The sequence below is a fragment of the Chiloscyllium plagiosum genome, unplaced genomic scaffold (assembly GCF_037043375.1).
Source record: "Chiloscyllium plagiosum isolate Xiang-an unplaced genomic scaffold, Cpla_swu_hap1 HiC_scaffold_15, whole genome shotgun sequence".
NCBI classification, from domain to species: Eukaryota; Metazoa; Chordata; class Chondrichthyes; order Orectolobiformes; family Hemiscylliidae; genus Chiloscyllium; species Chiloscyllium plagiosum.
This window is the reverse complement of record NW_028270153.1, coordinates 45,964,993-45,984,733: the sequence shown is the minus strand read 5'-3', so window position 1 is coordinate 45,984,733 and position 19,741 is coordinate 45,964,993. Positions and strand designations below refer to the sequence as shown.

General features: G+C 41.5%; 1 protein-coding gene across 1 annotated transcript in view; it reads right to left on the bottom strand.

The window, feature by feature from the left end:
• LOC122560063 (breast carcinoma-amplified sequence 4-like) overlaps positions 1 to 19,722 on the bottom strand; it is a 30,893-nt gene extending 11,171 nt beyond the window's left edge. The window contains exons 1-2 of the mRNA XM_043710267.2: positions 19,441 to 19,722; positions 1,896 to 1,967 (exon numbers count right to left, since the gene is read on the bottom strand). Coding sequence (XP_043566202.1) covers positions 1,896 to 1,967; positions 19,441 to 19,668 — 300 coding nt within the window. The 5' untranslated portion in view covers positions 19,669 to 19,722. The remainder of the gene's footprint in view (positions 1 to 1,895; positions 1,968 to 19,440) is intronic.
• Positions 19,723 to 19,741: the final 19 nt, after the last annotated feature.

Below are 19,741 nucleotides of genomic sequence, written 5' to 3'. Positions count from 1 at the left end.
CCCTTTAAACTGTCTCTCATGTTCTTCATTCCAAAATATATCACCTCACTTTTCTGCTTTGAACTTCTTCAGTCTACTCCACCAACTTGTCAATGTCCTTCTGAAGTACTACACCATCCATAAGACCATAACAAGTGGAAGCAGAAGTATACCATTTAGCCACATTGCCATTCAATGAGATCATGGCTGATCTGATAACCCTCAACTCCATGTTCCTGCCTTTTCCCTCACTATTGATTTCCTCACTATTAAAAATCTTGTCTGTCTCAACTGTGAATATACTTAGTGACCCAGTCCTCAAAGGTAAAGAGTTTCCCAGATTCACTACCCTTCTCACAATCCTTCCAAATTCTGCAGCTGTTCTTTGTGCATCAAGGTTTAGATCATTAATTCTATCAGGAACAGGATTTAAATACCAATCCCAGGGAACTCCAAACCTACCTCCAAAAAAAACCAAGTAACTAGCACTCAGTTACTCGTCACTCAGCCAATTTGTATCCATAGCATCCATGTCCCTTTTAATCTACAAGTTCTAGCAGTGTTCTCAATTCTATTATGTGGCACTGTATCCAACACCTTTTCAAAGTTCACATACACCAAATCAACAGCAATATCCTCACCGCCCCTCTCTGCTCAAACCTCATCAAACAACTCCAGCAAATTAGTTCAACAATTGAATTTCACATTGTCCATGAAACTATTAGTTTTATCCTGTATTATTGTTTCAAGAAGTTTTCCATAATTGCATCAATTGGACTGTAATTGTTAAGATTTCTCCTTGTACCCTTTTTTGAACAAGGGCATTATGTTTGCAATTCTCCAGTCTTCTCACCACCTCTAAGTATAATGAAGGCTGAAAAATTATGGCAAGTGTCTCTGCAATTTCTTCAGTAAAATTGAATGCATTTCATCCAGTCCCAGGTACTTTGTCAGCTTTGAGTAAAGACAATCTATCCAATGCTGCGGCAAATTTGATTTCAGTGACTGAATTTCCTTGTCCATCATCAAGGCTTGGATAGCATCTGTTTACTTTGTAAAGGCAGATGCAAAGTATGCATTTAACATCTGCTTCTATATCTTAATTCTCTTTTGATCACTCATTATTACTTTTACCATCCTGATACTATTTATAAGCATAGAGAAGACTTTAGGATGTCTATTTATATCAGTCTCTTTTCATAATCCTTCTTTGCTTCTCTTATTGGCTTTGTCATCTCCCTTTTGAAACTTCTACAGTCAGCCAGGTTGTAAACTGGGCGGCACGGTGGCACAGTGGTTAGCACTGCTGCCTCACAGCGCCAGAGACCCGGGTTCAATTCCCGCCTCAGGCGACTGACTGTGTGGAGTTTGCACGTTCTCCCCGTGTCTGCGTGGGTTTCCTCCGGGTGCTCCGATTTCCTCCCACAGTCCAAAGATGTGCAGCTCAGGTGAATTGGCCATGCTAAATTGTCCGTAGTGTTAGGTAAGGGTTAAATGTAGGGGTATGGGTGGGCTGTGCTTCGGCGGTCAGTGTGGACTTGTTGGGCCGAAGGGCCTGTTTCCACATTGTAATGTAATCTCATCTTAATCTAATCTAAATTGTAGTTTCTACCCGACATCTGTTGAAAGCATGTTTTTTTCTTTTTTTAATCTGAATTGCTACCTCCTCTTTAATTCAGTAGCTCTAACTTTGTTTGCACGGTTCTTACTATGTCTGAACCATCTTTTCTTTGTAGGTAGTCCACTGCTCAGCTAGTTTTTCCTGCCAACCTTTGGCTTCAGGTTATCCGGCCCAGCTCTGTTCTTCCCACACCGGATTGTTCATTGTTCTTTTCCACAATTATCCTAAACCTTAGGATACAATGATCACGAAATGTTTAACTATTTCATTTAATCATAAATATTGAAATACTTACCATCTCAAGCATTGCACAAAATTCATCCAATCTGATTAACATTTCTTCAATGCTCTCATCAAGTTTCTTGGCCTGCATAAGAAAAAGATACAAGACACATCATGAGCCCACAATGATAAGTAAATATGAAAATCATATAACCTCTTATCATCCTATTCTATTACAGGGTATCGTTAATGCAATATATTAATAATGTTATATCGCGCATAAAAAGGAAACTTTACCGGTATTATATGCAACATAAGGTAGATTTGACTTGTGTTATGATCCCAGCCCTTGGTAATGTTAGACAAGTCAGACTCCAGAGGGAAACCTGATTTGATAGAGATTAACTTAATTTTTTTTTATAACCGTAGAGGTCTGTTACTGAACACATTCTGAAGAATCTGTCAGTGTACATTTAACACAAAGAATAAAACATTTATTAAATATCATTAGTGGGAAAACTGATGGAGGCCATGACACAGGATAAAGTATATATACACCTTTGAGTTGAGGTGTTGGGTCATCATGTTGAGGTTGTACAGGACGTTGATGAGGCCTCTTCTGGAGTACTGTGTCCAGGTCTAGTTGCCCTGTTATAGGAAAGCTATTATCAAGCTGGAGAGGACTCAGGAAAGGTTTATCAGGATGTTGCCAGGAATAGAAGGTTTGAGTTAAAAGGAGATAAGGTGAGAGGAGAAAGATTTAACAAAGACATGAGGGGCAATTTTTGTTTTACACAGTGGTTCTAATATGGAATGAACTTCTACAACAAGTGATAGATGCGGGTACAGTTACAATGTTTAAAAGACATTTAGATAAGTACACGAATAAGAAATATTTGGGGGATGTGAGCCAAGTGCAGGCAGGTGGGACTAGTTTAGCTTGGGATTATGTTCGGCATGGACTTGTGAACCAAAGAGTTTGTTTCCATGTCTGTATCTGGCCGGATAAACTGGGGCCAAAGATTGGCAGGAAAAACTAGCTAAGCAATGGACTACCTCCAAAGAAAAGATGGTTCAGACATATATGACTCACTATGAGACAAAAAGGCTGGAAAGATTTCATTTCGAACACCAGAAAAGGATTCAAGTTTGTACTACCCCTTTTATCTCAGCAATAATACTTTTACAAACTAAGTACCAGCAAAGATTTGCCACCATCATCACATCAAGGCTTCTTGCTCCAGCTGACACAGCTACGAGTTTCCTTCTGGCGAATTTCTGTGCATTTACATGCTACTCTTATTTCATTCAGCTGAAATGTCTGCCCAACGCATTGAAAACAAACTGCAAAATGAATTCACTGTTACTTTAACATCAGAGCAAATTTGAGTTCCCTAAACCCAATTCCCAATAGTCTTGCAGGATTTTCTACAGGAATGTTGAACAATTCATTCTCTAGCACACCCAGGCAATCACTGACTCCCTTCTAGATTTTTCTCTATCTGTGTCGCCCTTGGCAACAGAAATTTTATCTAAATTAATGCAGTAAATTACAATCCCCCATCTGGGTTTGTATAGGCTAATCAAAAAGCTTGAAATACAAATGGAAACATTCTTCATCTTAACAACAAAAAGGAAGAACATATTGTAATGCAAACTGTAAGATTCATGTATATTTTAAAAATCGTTTATTACTAGTTTGAACTTATGTTTTTTGAGTTAACAACATGGATTTTCTTACAGTCTAAAGTTATTTTGTAGCTACTTCTGTTGCCATGGTGATTTATTTTAAAATTATTTTGAGTCTTGACTTTAGACTGGCTGGATTTTGTGCACCACTAATGCACTTTGATTTCTTCTAGATTATGTTGCAACCCAGTAAGATAAATAATGGGGTCTTAAAGCTTGATTTTTTCCAAGCTTAAGTGAAACACATATAGGGTTGAGGGCTAGACTTTCAAGTGGGAGAGCCCTGTGAAATATTTAGATTACAATAGCTGTATAGCCCTGTGCTCCTGAGTAGGTCAAGAGACATAGTGAACTAGGTTACGTTAGAGTGTGGAGTTAGTGCTAGTCCTAAACCACAAGTGTTGGCATAAATCTGAAGAGTTTACTTAAAACTGAATACATTTAAGCAGGTGTGAGAAAGTTTCAGGAAGAAACTATCTATAATTCCAGTCTAAAAGCTGAAGTCACAGTGATTTGAATATTATGAGGTGTTAGATGAAAGAGATTCTGGTGTGAATATTGTATGAATGCCATTCTGGGTACTGTACTAGAGGTGTGTTTTGGGTACTGTATAAACATTGTTTATAGTTTTCTGTGTTTAAAAATCTTTGATTTTATATAATGGTTTGGTTCATTTATTTTGTTAACAAACCTCAAATGTGACATTATGTAAAGATAAAGTCAATGACAGTTGGGCATGGAACAGAAAAACATAAAAACGAAAATAAAATGTCTGCTGAAAAAAAACATGGAACATAAAACCATCATCACTGCAATAAATCAATTATCCTGAGAATGGCCCAACATTTTGCACACTGAAACACAACAAATACCAAAACTTCTGTAGGGAGGAATCATATGTACAGCATCAGCAAGTTGTGGTCTCTGAACCTAAGTGTTCCAGAGCGCACACAAAAGTTTAGACGTGTATCGTCCTTGTTTTTCATCAATTTTCTTCAAAGATGTTTCCTCAAAAGTGTTAAAATTATAATTTTAATAAACCAGCAAGAACAAACAAAATGACATTTAAACTCTTATTTCTTAAGGCGTAGGTGAGGAAGGGAAAGGCAATATTGGGAAAAGGTAGACTAATTAATATCAAATCCTGTAATAAACAATGAAGAGTCAGATTTGCAGAAGGAGTGTAGATAGATTTGACAAATCTAGATAAATTTAAACTAAAATGACATTCGGACAGCCAAAACTTTAGCATTTATGTGTGGCAATTTCTATCCATAAATGTAAGAAAATTGTTTCACTTTACAAATAATTCTTAACAAATATGTAGTTATTTACAACTTGCGATTTATACTCAGAATATAAAATCAACAGTGAGCTTCAAATTAGTGAAAAAAAAATATAAGTTTTCACATATCTATATTCATTACTCAGTAATTATCAGTGGAATAAGAACATGAACTATGGATTTTTTGCAAATGTATACTGTTATACTCATTACTACATCTGGTTATAATCAGAGAGTATGGAAATATAATTGAAATTTACAATGTCACACAACTTGGTAAAATGTATAATCTGCATATAAAGTGCACTTATTTTAAAATAAATAAGTAAATCAGTGCAAAATTATTCTTATAACAATATTTTCCAAATTCTGACTTTATATAAGGAGATATAATATTCTGTCACTATTCACACCAGAATCCTAGCAATCTTCAAGTACTACTTTCCTGATTGCAGTAAAATATTGCATGTAAAATCTGACACCTCAATAAGCAGAATAAGGAATGCCATAATTCAGGAGGTAAATGGGTTAATAAGCAGCTTGGAAATACACACCACAGAGGTTATGTTAAAAGACTACAATAGGTTCAAATCAGAAACATTAGTTTTTGAATTCAAATTTATCAAGCTGACTGCAGAAATTGAGGGATACTGCGCTGATAGCTAGATTAATTTTAGGGCTTTGGTTGTCATTAAAGATAATGCCATAATAGGTGGTATCTTAATGATGTAGTGTTGTATCCCTTTTTAAAAAAATATATAATGGTTAGGGAAACCTGTAAGTGATGTTTTCAAACATTATTTGCATTACTACTAAAATAACGTCTTATTATGCTTTTCCAAACAAGGGGGAATACATGCCATAGCACAGTGTTTACATATATAACCATTATTTAATAGAATGGTTCTTTTAAAAGCAATCAACAATCTTACTTATAAAACTTATTTCAAGATTCTGAAATTTGCAAACACATATTTCCAACTGTTATATTTTCAAAAGTTTCATACCGTAGGCCAAGAGAACAAAGAACAATACAGCACAGGAAGAGGCCCTTCAGCCCTCAAAGCCTGCATCGCCACATTTTGCCCTTCCATGCTAAAACTGTCTTCACTTACAGGATCCATATACTTCTATTCCCTTCCTGTTCTTGTACTTGTCCAGGAGATTCTTGAATGTGCTACCGTGTCTGCTTCCACCACCTCCGCTGGAAATGCATTCCAGGCACTCATCATCCTCTGTGAAAAACTTGCCTCACATCTCTTTTAAACATCCTCCCTCGCACCTTGAACCAGTGTACCCTAATAATTGACCTCTCCACCCTGAGAAAAAGCCTCATACTTTCCACTCTCTCTATGCCATTCACAATTTTATAAACTTCTATTAGGTTGCCCCTCAACCTCCTGTGAAAACAAACCCAATCTGTCCAACTTTCCTTCAAAGCTAAAATCCCCTGTACTAGGCAACATCCTGGTAAACCTTTTCTGTACCCTCTCCAAAGCATCCACATCCTTCTGGTAGTGTGGTGACCAGAAATAATTAAAAACAGAAACAGTTTAAGTGTTTTAAAATTTATTTTGTAATTAAATTGGTTCAGAGATCAAACCAGTAGCTCCAGTCATAGAGATGTACAGCATGGAAACAGACCCTTCAGTCCAACCAGATATCCCAACCCAATCTAGTCCCTCCTGCCAGCACCCGGCCCATATCCCTCCAAACCCTTCCTATTCATATATCCATCCAAATGCCTCTTAAATGTTGCATTTGTACCAGCCTCCACCACTTCCTCTGGCAGCTCATTCCATACACATACCACCCATTGTGTGAAAAGGTTGCCCCTTAGGTCTCTTTTAAATCTTTCCCCTCTCACCATAAACCTATGCCCTCTAGTTCTGGACTCCCCGACCCCAGGGAAAAGATTTTGTCTATTTATCCTATCCATACCCCTCATCATTTTGTAAACGTCTGTAAGGTCACCCCTCAGTCTCCGACGCTCCAGGGAAAACAGCCCCAGCCTGTTCAGCCTCTCCCTGTAGCTCAAATCCTCCAACCCTGGCAACATCCTTGTAAATCTTTTCTGAACCCTTTCAAGTTTCACAACGTCTTTCTGATAGGAAGGAGACCAGAATTGCACGCAATATTCCAACAGTGGCCTAATCAATGTCCTGACAGCCGCAACATGACCTCCCAACTCCTGTACTCAATACTCTGACCAATAAAGGAAAGCATACCAAACGTCTTCTTCACTGTCCTATCTACCTGCAACTCCACTTTCAAGGAGCTATGAACCTGCACTCCAAGGTCCCTTTGTTTAGCAACACGCCCTAGGACCTTACCATTAAGCGTATAAGTCCGGCTAAGATTTGCTTTCCCGAAATGCAGCACCTCCCATTTATCTGAATTAAACTCCATCTGTCACTTTTCAGCCCATTGGCCCACCTGATTTTGACAAATAGCTCGACATGAACAAAACTGAAGCCACGAGTTCAGTCTTGCTTGAGCTAGCTCAGTTCTTGCCAACACACCGTTTCTACGGATTACCAAAAATACATAGACAAGGGGCCCATCTCAGACCCATAGCCTCACTTCCCGGTACACCGACATACAGACTAGCATAGGGACTGCAACGCAAACTGGAACACCTAGTAGAAGACTCAAGCCACTCCATCCACTCCAGCCAGGAATTCCTTAACATCAAAGACACCAAGGTAAAGGACGAGGTCATTGTTTCCTTTGATGTGATCGCCCTATTCACATCAATAAACATCACCCTAACCAAAGAAACACTGGCCTCACTGCTAGATGAACCAAGGACACCATCACCTAACAGCACCAACTCCATCAGCAAGGACAGTTGTGTTGCTTACCTGCTGTCAGAATCAAAGATGTCTCAGAGAGGGTGCAGAACATTCTCAAGGGGGAAGAGGGGCCAGCAGGAGAAACCAACAATATAGGAAGGGAAAAGGTTGAGATTCCGAAGGGAGATTACAGAGTTAGGCAGGAATTTAAAAAGGAGGTCCTCGAGAGTAGTAATATCTGGATTAATCCCGGTGCTACATGCTAGTGAGGGCATGAATAGGAGGATAGAGCAGATGAATGCATGGCTGAGGAACTGGTGTATGGGAGAAGGATTCACGTTTTTGGATCATTGGAACCAGTACAAGGAGGAAAGATTGCACCTAAATTAGAAGGGGACTGATATATTGGGAGGGAGCTAGAGTTGCTTGGGAAGATTTAAACTAGTAAGGTGGGGGATGGGACCCAGGGAGATAGTGAGGAAAGAGATCAATCTGAGACTGGTACAATTGAGAACAAAGGCGAGTCAAACAGGGCAGGCAGGGACAAATCAGAGAACAAGGTAGGACTGATCAATTAAACTGCATTTATTTCAATGCAAGAGGCCTAACAGGGAAGGCAGATGAACTCAGGGCATGGTTAGGAATATGGGACTGGTATATCAGAGCAATTACAGAAACAAAGCTCAGAGATGGACAGGACTGGCAGCTTAATGTTCCAGGATACAATTGCTACAGGAAGGATATAAAGGGAGGCAAGAGAGGAGGGAGAGTGGTGTTTTTGATAACAGATAGCATTACAGCAGTACTGAGGGAGGATATTTCTGGAATCACAGAGGAACCTCGATTATCCGAATACCGATTATCCAAAAATCAGACTATCCGATGGAGATCTCAAGGTCCAGACAGAAACACCACATTAAAGATGTGTTTCTAACAGTGATTACATCTTTTGTTTACAGTGATTAAATAGGCAATGTCTCTAAATGACTGACCTCCTGCCCTTTCTCTCTCCCCACACTTTATCTTAAGTTCTACAGAGGGGTGTACCCAAAACCCCCCTTCACCAGATAATCTCTCTAACATTGTCCTGTCAAAAAGTTGCAGTAAAAAGGTGTGCGTGTGTGCGTACGCGCGCGCACTGTTTGGAGACTTACCCCACAAAGGCAACTGCAGCAGCAGTCTTTTTGTTGCTGTCCAGTCTGGCTGCCCCTGGAGAGGGGGCAGGGCGGACAGGGTTTGGGAGCGGGGGGGGGGGGGGGGGGGCTCGCACGCTGTAAACTGCTGCAGTCTCCTGAACGAGGAACAGACTTTAAAAACTCCGAGCACCAGAGGAAAGGCATTTCACCAATTAACTGAATAATTGATTATCTGAACGAAATAGTGCCCGCCCATCTTGTTCAGATAATTCAGGTTCCCCTGCACATCCAGGGAAGCTATTTGTGTGGAACTGAGAAATAAGGAAGGGATGATCACCTTATTGGGATTGCATTATAGACCCCTAATAGTCAGAGGGAAATTGAGAAACAAATTTTTTAAGGAGATCCCAGTTATCTGTAAGAATATTAGAGTGGTTATGGTAGGGGATTTTAACTTTCCAAACATAGACTGGGACTGCTATCGTGTTAAAGGTTTAGATGGAGAGGAATTTGTTAAGTGTGTACAAGAAAATTTTCTGATTTGGTATGCTGATGTACCTACTAGAGAAGGTGCAAAACTTGACCTACTCTTGGGAAATCAGGCAGGGCAGGAGGCTGAGGTGTCAGTGGGGGAGCACTTTGGAGCCAGAGACCATAATTCTATTAATTTTAAAATAGTGATAGAAAAGGACAAACCAGATCTAAGAGTTGAAGTTCTAAATTGGAAAAAGGCCAATTTTTATGGTATTAGGCAAGAACTTTTAAAAGCTGATTGGGCGAGATGTTCATAGGTAAAGAGACGGCTGGAAAATGGGAAGCCTTCAGAAATGAGAAAACAAGGTCCAGAGAAAGTATATTCCTGTTAGGGTGAAAGGAAAGGCTGGTAGGTAGAGGGAATGCTGGATGACTAAAGAAATTGCAGTTTTGCTTAAGAAGGGAGCATATGTCAGGTATAGTCAGGATAGATTGAGTGAATCCTCACAAGAGTATATAGGCAGTAGGAGTATACTTAAGAGAGAAATCAGGAGGGCAAAACGGGGAAATGAGATAACTTTGGCAAATAGAATTAAGGAGAATCCAAAGGGTTTTTACAAATACATTAAGGACAGAAGGGTAACTAGGGAGAGAATAGGGCCCCTCAAAGATCAGCAAGACAGCTTTTGTATGGAACCACAGGTGATGGGGGAGATACTAAATGTGTAAATGACATGGAAGATACAGGGTAGGGAAATTGATGGCGACATCTTGGAAAATGTCCATATTACAAAGGAGGCTGCTGGATGTCTTGAAACGCATAAATCCCCAGGACCTGAACAGGTGTACTCTAGAACTCTGTGGGAGTAGACAACAGACAACAGGAGCAGGAGTAGGCCATTCGGCCCTTCGAGCCAGCACCACCATTCATTATGATCATGGCTGATCATCCACAATCAGTATCCTGTTCCTGCCTTATCCCCATAACCCTTGATTCCATGATCTTTAAGAGCTCTATCCATCTCTTTGTTGAAAGTATCCAGAGACTTGGCCTCCACTGTCTTCTGGGGCAGAGTATTTCATATATCCACCGCTCTCTGGGTGAAGAAGTTTCTCCTCAACTCTGCTCTAAATGGCCTACCTCTTATTTTTAAACTGTGTCCTCTGGTTCTGGACTCATCCATCAGAGGAAACAGGCTTCCTGACTGTAGTGTCTCCAATCCTTTAATAATCTTATACGTCTCAATCAGATCCCCTCTCATCCTTCTGAACTCAAGTGTATACAAGCCCAGTCGCTCCAGTCTTTCAGCATATATTAGTGCCTCCAATCCAGGACTGATGTACAAGAACACCTAGATCTCGTTGTACTTCCTCTTTACCTAACTTGACTCTATGTAGATACTAAATGTGCCTTCCTGTTCTTGCCACCAAAGTGGATAACCACACATTTATCACATTAAATCGCATCTGCCATGCATCTGTCCACTCACCTAGCCTGTCCAAGTCACCCTGTAATCTCATAACATCCTCCTCACATTTCACCGTGTCACCCTGCTTTGTGTCATCAGCACATTTGCTAATATTACTTTTAATAACTTCATCTATATCATTAATATATATTGTAAACAGCTGCGGTCCCAGCACTGAATCTTGTTGTACCCCACTGGTCATTGCCTGCCATTCCAAGAGGGACCCATTTATCACTGCTCTTTGCTTCCTGTCAGCCAACCAATTTTCAATCCAAGTCAGTATTTTGCCAACAATACCATGTGCCCTAATTCTGCTCACTAATCTAATATGTGGGACTTTATCAAAGGCTTTCTGAAAGTCCAGGGACTCTATATCCACTGGCTCTCCTTTGTCCATCTACATAGTTACATCAAAAAATTCTAGAAGATTAGTCAAGCAACATTTTCCCTTCATAAATCCATGCTGACTCTGACCTGTTACTGCTATCCAAATGAGTCATAATTTCATCTTTTATAATTGACTCCAGCATCTTTCCCACCACTGACGTCAGGCTAACCGGTTTATAATTCCCTGTTTCCCTCTGCCTCCTCCTTGAAAAGTGGGACAACATTAGCCATCCTCCAATCCACAGGGACTGATCCTGAATCTATAGAACATTGGAAAATGATCACCAATGTGTCCATGATTTCTAGAGCCATCTCCTTAAGTACCCTGGAATGCAGACCATCAGGTCCCGGGGACTGATCAGCCTTCAGACCTAACAGTCTCTCCAACACCATTTCCTGCCTAAAATAAATTCCCTTCAGTTCATCCATTACCCTAGGTCCTTCAGCCACTATTACATCTGGAAGATTGCTTGTGTCTTCCCCAATGAAGACAGATCCAAAGTACCTTTTCAACTCTTCTGCCATTTCCTTGTTCCCTATAATAAATTCACCCATTTCTGCCTTCAAGGGACCAATTTTAGTCTTAACCAGTTTTTTTTCTTTTCACATTCCTAAAAAAAGCTTTTACTATCCTCCTTTATATTTTTGGCCAGTTTACCTTCGTACCTCTTTTTTTCTCTCCGTGTATTGCCTTTTTAGTTATCCTCTGTTGCTATTTTAAAGTCCTCCAGCTTCCCGCTCATCTTTGCTATGTTATACTTCTTCTCTTTTATCTTTATACAATCCTTAACTTCCCTCATCAGCCACGGCTGTTCCTGCCTCCCTTTAGGATCTTTCTTCATCTTTGGAATGAACTGGTCCTGCACCTTCTGCATTATATCCAGAAAGATCTGCCATTGTTGTTCCACTGCCAACCCTGCTAAGGTATTGAATCATTGAACTTTGGCCAGCTCCTCCCTCATAGCTCCATAGGTCTCTTTGTTCAACTTCTGATTCTCCCTTCTCCCTCTCAAACTGTAGATTAAAACTTATCATATTATGGTCACTACCTCCTAATGGCTCCTTTACTTCGAGGTCTCTGATTAAATCTGGTTCATTGCACAATACCAGATCCAGAATTGCCTTCTCCCTGGTAGGCTCCAGTACAAGCTGTTCTAAGAATCCACCTTGGAGGCACTCCATAAACTCCCTTTCTTGGGATCCAGTACCATCCTGATTCTCCCAGTCTACCTGCTTGTTGAAATCCCCCATAACAACTGTAGTAATACCTTTGCGACAGGCCAATTTCAACTCCTTATTCAACTTCCATCCTACATCCAGACTACTGTTTGGGGGCCTCTGGATAACTCCCTTCTACCCTTAGAAATTCTCTGCTCTATCCATACTGACTTTACATCTCCTGATTCTATGTCCCCCCTCACAAGGGACTGAATCTCATTCCTCAACCAACAAAGCCACCCCACTCCCTCTGCCCATCAGTCCTTTCGATAGCACGTTTAGCCTTGAATATTCATTTCCCAGGCCCTGTCCACTTGAAGCCACGTCTCAGTTATCCCCACAACATTGTACATGCCAATTTCCAATTCAGCCTCAAGCTCATCACCTTATTTCTTATGTTTTGTGCATTCATATATATTTTTAATTTGTTACTCCTCTCAACCTTCCTATCAATCCCTATTTCACTTGACCATACTGTATGATCCCATCTCGAGTTTTCTGCTCCATTGATTTTGTTGTCTTTCTTAACTTCCTCTTATTCTCACTTTCCCTTTAACTTCCTACTTGAATTTCTAATATGTCCCCTCCCACCCACTACTTGGTTTAAACACACCTGTGTTGTAGTGGCAAACCTGCCTGCCAGAATGCTGGTTCCCCACCTATTAAAATGCAATCCGTCCCTCTTGTATAATTTATCCTTACCGCAAAACATACCCCAGTGATCCAAGAATTTAAATCCTAGCTTCCTGCACCAGTTCCTCAGCCAGACATTCAAGTCCATTATCTCCCTGTTCCTGCCCTCTCCAGTCCAAGGAACTGGAGAGATAACCACCCTGGAAGTCCTGCTTTTAAGCCTTCTTCCGAGTTCTCTGAAGTCCCGCTGTAGAATGTTCCTCCTCTTCTTCCTAGCATCATTTGTGCCGACATGCACCACCACCTCTGGCTCTTCACCTTCGCCCTTGAGGATTCCCTGCACTCTGGTCGGTGATGTCCTGGATCCTGGCACCAGGAAGGCAACACATTCCATACATGTACCATCCTGCCTTTGTTGCAGAAACCCCTTTCAGTCCCTCACACTATGGAGTCCCCACTACCTCGACTCTGCATGATGTCTGACTCCTCGGCTCTGCCTCCACGCCAATTTTCGATTGGCAGACTTGTCCACCTCTCGGACTGGCAGTGTTGTCTGTCTTGACAGTTTCCAAGAGAGTCAACCTGTTCATGAGAGCTACTTCCCCTGGAGTCTCTTGTACTTGAATCATCTCTTCCTTCCTCATTGTCATCTCCCTTCTCTCTTCTGGAATGCTCTTCTGGAAGGTCCTGTCCAGAAAATTCTTGTTCTCTCGGATGAGCCCGAGGTCATCTAGTTCTTTTTTCAGTGCTGCAACATGCTCCTTCATGAGTTGAATGTGTACACACTTTCCACAGCTACAGGAGCCAGAGACACCATCAGTGTCCCTGACCTGCCACATCATGCACTAGGGAAGCTAGAGAAGTGATTGCTGGGCCTCTTGCCGAGATATCTGTATCATCGATAGTCACAGGTGAGGTGCCGGAAGACTGGAGGTTGGCAAACGTGGTGCCACTGTTTAAGAAGGGTGGTAAGCACAAGCCAGTGAACTGTAGACCAGTGAGCCTGACATCGGTGGTGGGCATGTTTTTGGAGGGAATCCTGAGGGACAGGATGTACATGTATTTGGAAAGGCAAGGACTGATTAGGGATAGTCTCACAAACTTGATTGAGGTTTTGAAGAAGTAACAAAGAGGACTGATGAGGCAAAGCAGTAGATGTGATCTATATGGATTTCAGTAAGGCATTCGACAAGGTTCCCCACGGTAGACTGGAGCAAGGTTAGATCTCACGGAATACAGGGAGAACTAACTATTTGGATACAGAACTGGCTCAAAGGTAGAAGACAGAGGGTGGTGGTGGAGGGTTGTTTTTCAGACTGGAGGCCTGTGACCAGTGGAGTGCCACAAAGATCAGTGCTGCGTCCACTACTTTTCATTTTTAAATAAGTGATTTGGAATGTGATCATAAGAAGCATGGTTAGTAAGTTTGCAGATGACACCAAAATTGGAGGTGTAGTGGACAGCAAAGAAGGTTACCTCAGATTACAACAGGATCTTGATCAGAGGCCTGAGGGCTGAAAAGTGGCAGATGGTGTTTAATTTAGATAATTTAGATAAAGGTGAGCTGTTGCATTTTGGGAAAGCAAATCTTAGCAGGACTTATACACTTAATGATAAAGTCCTAGGGAATACTGCTGAACAGAGACCTTCAGGTGCAGATTCATAGCTCCTTGAAAGTGAAGTCGCAGGTAGATAGGATTGTGAAGGCAGCATTTGGTAAGCTTCCCTTTATTGATCAGAGTATTTAGTACAGGATTTGGGAGGTCATGTTGCAGCTGTACAGGATACTGGTTAGGCCACTGTGCAATTCTGGTCTCCTTCCTATCAGAATGATATTGTGAAACTTAAAAGGGTTCAGAAAAGATTTACAAGGATGTTGCTAGGATTGGAGAGGTTGACTAGGCTAGGGCTGTTTTCTCTAGAGCGCGAAGGCTGAGAGGTGACCTTATAGAGGTTTACAAAATCATAAGGGGCATGGATAGGATAAATAGACAAAGTCTTTTCCCTGGGGTGGAGGAGTCCAGAACTAGAGGGCATAGGTTTAGGGTGAGAGGGGAAAGATATAAAAAAGACCCAAGGGACAACCTTTTCATGGAGAGGGTGGTACGTGTATGGAATGAGCTGCCGGAGGAAGTGGTGGAGGTTAGTATAATTGCAACATTTAAAAGGTATCTTGATGGGTATATGAATAGGAAGGGTTTGGAGAGATATGGGCCAGATGCGGGCAGGCGGGACTAGATTGGGTTGAGATAGCTGGTCGGCATGGACGAGTTGGACTAAATGATCTGTTTTCGTGCTGTACATTTCTATGACTTTATGACAGCATCCTCAAGCTAGTAGATCTGTACCTCACAACCCACTTCACCTTCAACAACAAGATCTACAAACAAATCAATGGCACGCCAATGGGATCACCAGTATCAGGTCTCTTAGCAAAAGCAGATATGCAGAGGTTGGAACGAACAACCCTTCCCACGATATAGCCCAAGCATTGGGTCCACAATGTGGATGACCCTTTTGTCATCATGAAATGCAATAAATTAGAAGAAACCCACAAACACATAAACAATATCCTTACCAGTATAAAGCTCATCAAAGAGGAAGAGAACACCGAGACTCCCCTTCCTAGACATCACTGTAAAACGAAAAGCCAAAGGAAATCGGGAGGCCAGTGTCGACAGGAAAGCCACACACACTGACCAGATTCTCAATTTCAGGAGCAATCATCCCAACACCCACAAATGGAGCTGCATCAGGACATTATTTAAACAAGCCACAACACACTACAGCACCCAGGAACTATGAGAAGCCAAGGAAAAACACTTATGCAAAGTATTCAGGAACAACAGGTACCCGATAAGCACAGTCCGCCAATTCCTACATGACAGACCTAAACAAGAAGACACAACACGCCAAAGACTCTAACCACCCTACCATACATTAAAGACATCTTGGAGATGATCACTAGACTACTCTGGCCCCTAGGCATCATGGTAGCCCACAAAGCTACCACCATACTGAAACAGCTCCTGATGAATTTAAAGGACCCCGTACCAACAATCAGCAGAACAAATGCCATATACAAAATACCCTGTAAGGACTGCAACAAACATTACATTGCACAGACAGGCAGGAAACTAACCAACTGAGTACCAACTAGCCACCAAAAGACATGACCAACTATCACTAGTATCCATACATGCAGACAAAGAGGGACACCAGTTGGACTGGGACAATACATCCATCCTAGGACAGACTAAACAAAGACACGCATGGGAATACCTAGAGACCTGGCAGTCAAAACGGAATCCCATTATCAAAAGTATTGATTTGGACCCCATTTACCAACCTCTCAGAAAAAGAACCGGACGTGATATCACCCACCACAACAGACCAAGACAGATAAATAGCAAGCGGGACAGAACACCAACGCTTCATTGGAGCTTACTGATGATGTTACCTCGCATGGTGATGAAATGTCTGAGAGTAAATCTACAAATGTACTACTTTCTGGCTGTTTGCTGATGCTTAACCAAATGTTGTGCAATTTTTAAAGTTCAGTTTAATCTCAAGCTTTCCCATGACCAATTTTGGTTTCCCTTACCTCAAACATATGGCATTCAACAAACTTCATCTCTTCTGCCCTCTCATTTGTGTCTTCTTCAGACTACAACCAAAACCTCTCAATGAGCATTCCTGTGCCACAAACTTCAAATAATCCACAACTTCATCATCCATGTCCTCACACACCTCAATTAGTTCCTGCTGCCTACTGGTTTTGCTTCAACCCACCTGATCTGGGAATCCTAATATCCACTTCAGCATCTCTGTTATCAAATCCTGCTTCAGTTCTGAAGAGGAGTTACTGGACCCAAAATGCTAACTCCCATTTCTCTCCAATATGCTGCTGGACCTGCTGAGTTTTTCCAGCAATTTTTGTTTTATTTTCTGCTTCTTTTATTGCTTGCTTTCTTTCATCCTCACCAGCTAATGTATTTTGACATTTCACCCCATGCCCACTGTTCAAAAACACTTGCAAAAACTTACTTCATTAATTATGCTTATGGCCTCCTAATTCCTTCCATTAAATTTATTATCCTGTGCTCAACATCCACCTGACTCCAGTTGTGCAATGATTCGAGAGTATAGGTCTGAAAACAACCTAAGGTTTCTGAAGTGTCCAAGGAGGTCAAATTATTTCTGCCAAAGCTCTCCTAAAACCAGATTTGCCATTACAGTTAATTTCATTAATTGTCAAATTTAAGTCTGTGAACAAGTAGTAAAACAATTGCAGAAAACAGGAGAATGCTCAGGTGTGGGAATGCTTTATCACAACTATTAGATATTCCTGATGGACTAATATTATCTGTAACATCTCACAGTAAATCCCTTCACATCAAAAACATCAGTAATTTTCACAGTTCCAACCTGGCCTACTGTGTTTCTCTCAATTTCTGTTTTCCAGCTATTATGAAAGTACCTTCATACTGCGCACCTCTAATAATGCAACCCCGCAATCACAAGGGATTGATGTGGATTTCACCAGTTTCCTCATTTCCCCTACCTTCTTTTTATCCCAGTCCCAAGCCTCCAAACTCAGCACCGCCCTCTTGACCTGTCCATCGTCTTTCCCATTAATCCACTCCACCCTCTGCTCAAACCTATCAATTTCTCCCCCACCTTCATCTACCTATTGTGTTCCCAACTACCTTCCCCCCAGCTCCACCCCACTCCCGTTTATCTCTCAGCCACCGCCAGCCCACAAGCCTCATTCTAATAAAGGGTTTATGCTTAAACGTTGATTCTTCCGCTCCTCGGATACTGCCTGACCTGCTGTGTTTTTCCAGCACCACACTCGACTCTGATATTTTCCTCCAGCATTTGCAGTCCTCACTTTCTCCCACCTCTAATATTCAGTCAAGTAGAAAGATGGTATTGATAGGCGAGCTATCCCTCATCGTTCTAGACTTAGTTGCAGCCTTTGACTGTAATCCAGCTGGATGGGACTAATTTTTCTAGACCATTCTTAGCTACCCTAACCATTGCAAAAATATCATTTGCAATGTCCTCTCCTCCTGCTATCTCTGGGATAGGATTTCCCATGGATCTATCCTTGGCCATTTTTTAATCTCCACCTGCATGATGCCCTTTGATGACATGAAGACTAATGCTGTGCTTTTGGATAAGTACACTGGCAACATTTAGTCCTACTTCTTGATTCCCAACTTAACAGGTTGCTTACTTGACATCCACCACCAGAAAAGCACAATTTCTTTTAAGTAAATATTGCAACTTTTTTGTATTACAAATCCAACACCTATTAAACATTGAGAAGATTTAAGCTATGCCATTGGTTTCAAATCTCATTTTCCTAACCACTGATTTATTCCCTTTCTCCGGCAATAATCCTAGCCCAGACTGTTGGTGACAGGATGTAATATTTAATCCCGAAATGAGCTTTCAAAAAGACAAGCTTTGGCATCACCAAGACACCTAGTTACAATTCCATATTATAATTCAACTTCATCCCTGCTACAGCTCAAAGCCCATTCAACTATGCCCCTTATGCACTTGCTGGCCTACAATGGCTTCATGTTAATGGCTATTTTGACAAATCCCTCCAGTCTCACCATTCCCAATCTCTATAATCCCCTCCAGCCCCATAATCGTCTGAGATATGTGGTCTAATTTAAAATCCTCCATTACTGATACTCATGCCATTAATTGAGTAGCCCTAAGCTCTTGAATTTCCACTGTACACATCGCTAACTCCTATGATTTTTTTAAAGATGCTCCTCAAACCTACTTCTTTGTTTTGGGCCATCTGTTCTAATGGCTCAGTACCATACTTTGCTTAAAATATTCCTGTGAAAGCGCTTTGAAATTTTTATAATACGTTATGTGAATATTTATAATGTTGCAGCACCTTTGCAAAGCTCTAGGTGTGCCAAAGGAGTTTAATCTTTTTAAATTCTAATCACTGTTGTAATATTGGTGCACACCAAGGTCCCACAGCAGTGAGATAATGAATAACTAGTTTACCTGCATTTAACCAGTCCTGAAGAAGGGTTACGCCCAAAACATCAACTTCTCCACCTCCTGATGCTGCATGGCTTGTTGTGTTGTTCCAGCCTCCTGCCTGTGTATTTTGGATTCCAGTATCTACAGATTTTATTTTATCTTTAACCTGTAGGTTAGCTGTCCCATCAAATATAAACCCACAATATTGCTAGAACTGCAGTATAAATGTACTTCCAAGATATGTGCACCGGAAGGGCTAAATAAATGTTTGTATTTCAGATCAGCGAAGACCGCTACCAACGAAACTGTACAGATTTCAGATTAGGAGCAGAACATTTTTGTAAACTATTCTAACTTTGAACCTAACGCAGTTAAAGACAAACTACACCAGATCGCAAATATCCCATTTCCATCAAAATATTAATGCTTCAAGTTATGAGCTTTACTAAATTAATACTTCAAGGTGGATGCCGAATTCACTCCAAGTCGGCTCTGACTGGATTGCACTTACCTCCAGACAAGGTTCAGCTCCCAGACATGCCGCCAGCTCCTGTGCACTCTGCTGCATCACCCAGCTCTGCACTGGCTCCGAGACCGAGATCGGGCTCCCGCTCCCGCTGGAAGGCCCGACCACTAGCTCCGAAACCGGACTCCCGCTCCCTCTACCAAACCCGACCAGTAGCTCAGAATCCGGGCATGCGGCCGCTTGCCGCCTGTCGATCTCCTCCTCCTGATCCATAAAAACTGCCACTTTCCAAGCAGCCTCCCGGCCTCTTCGGCGGTTACCTTGGCGACAGCACTACTGCGTCAGC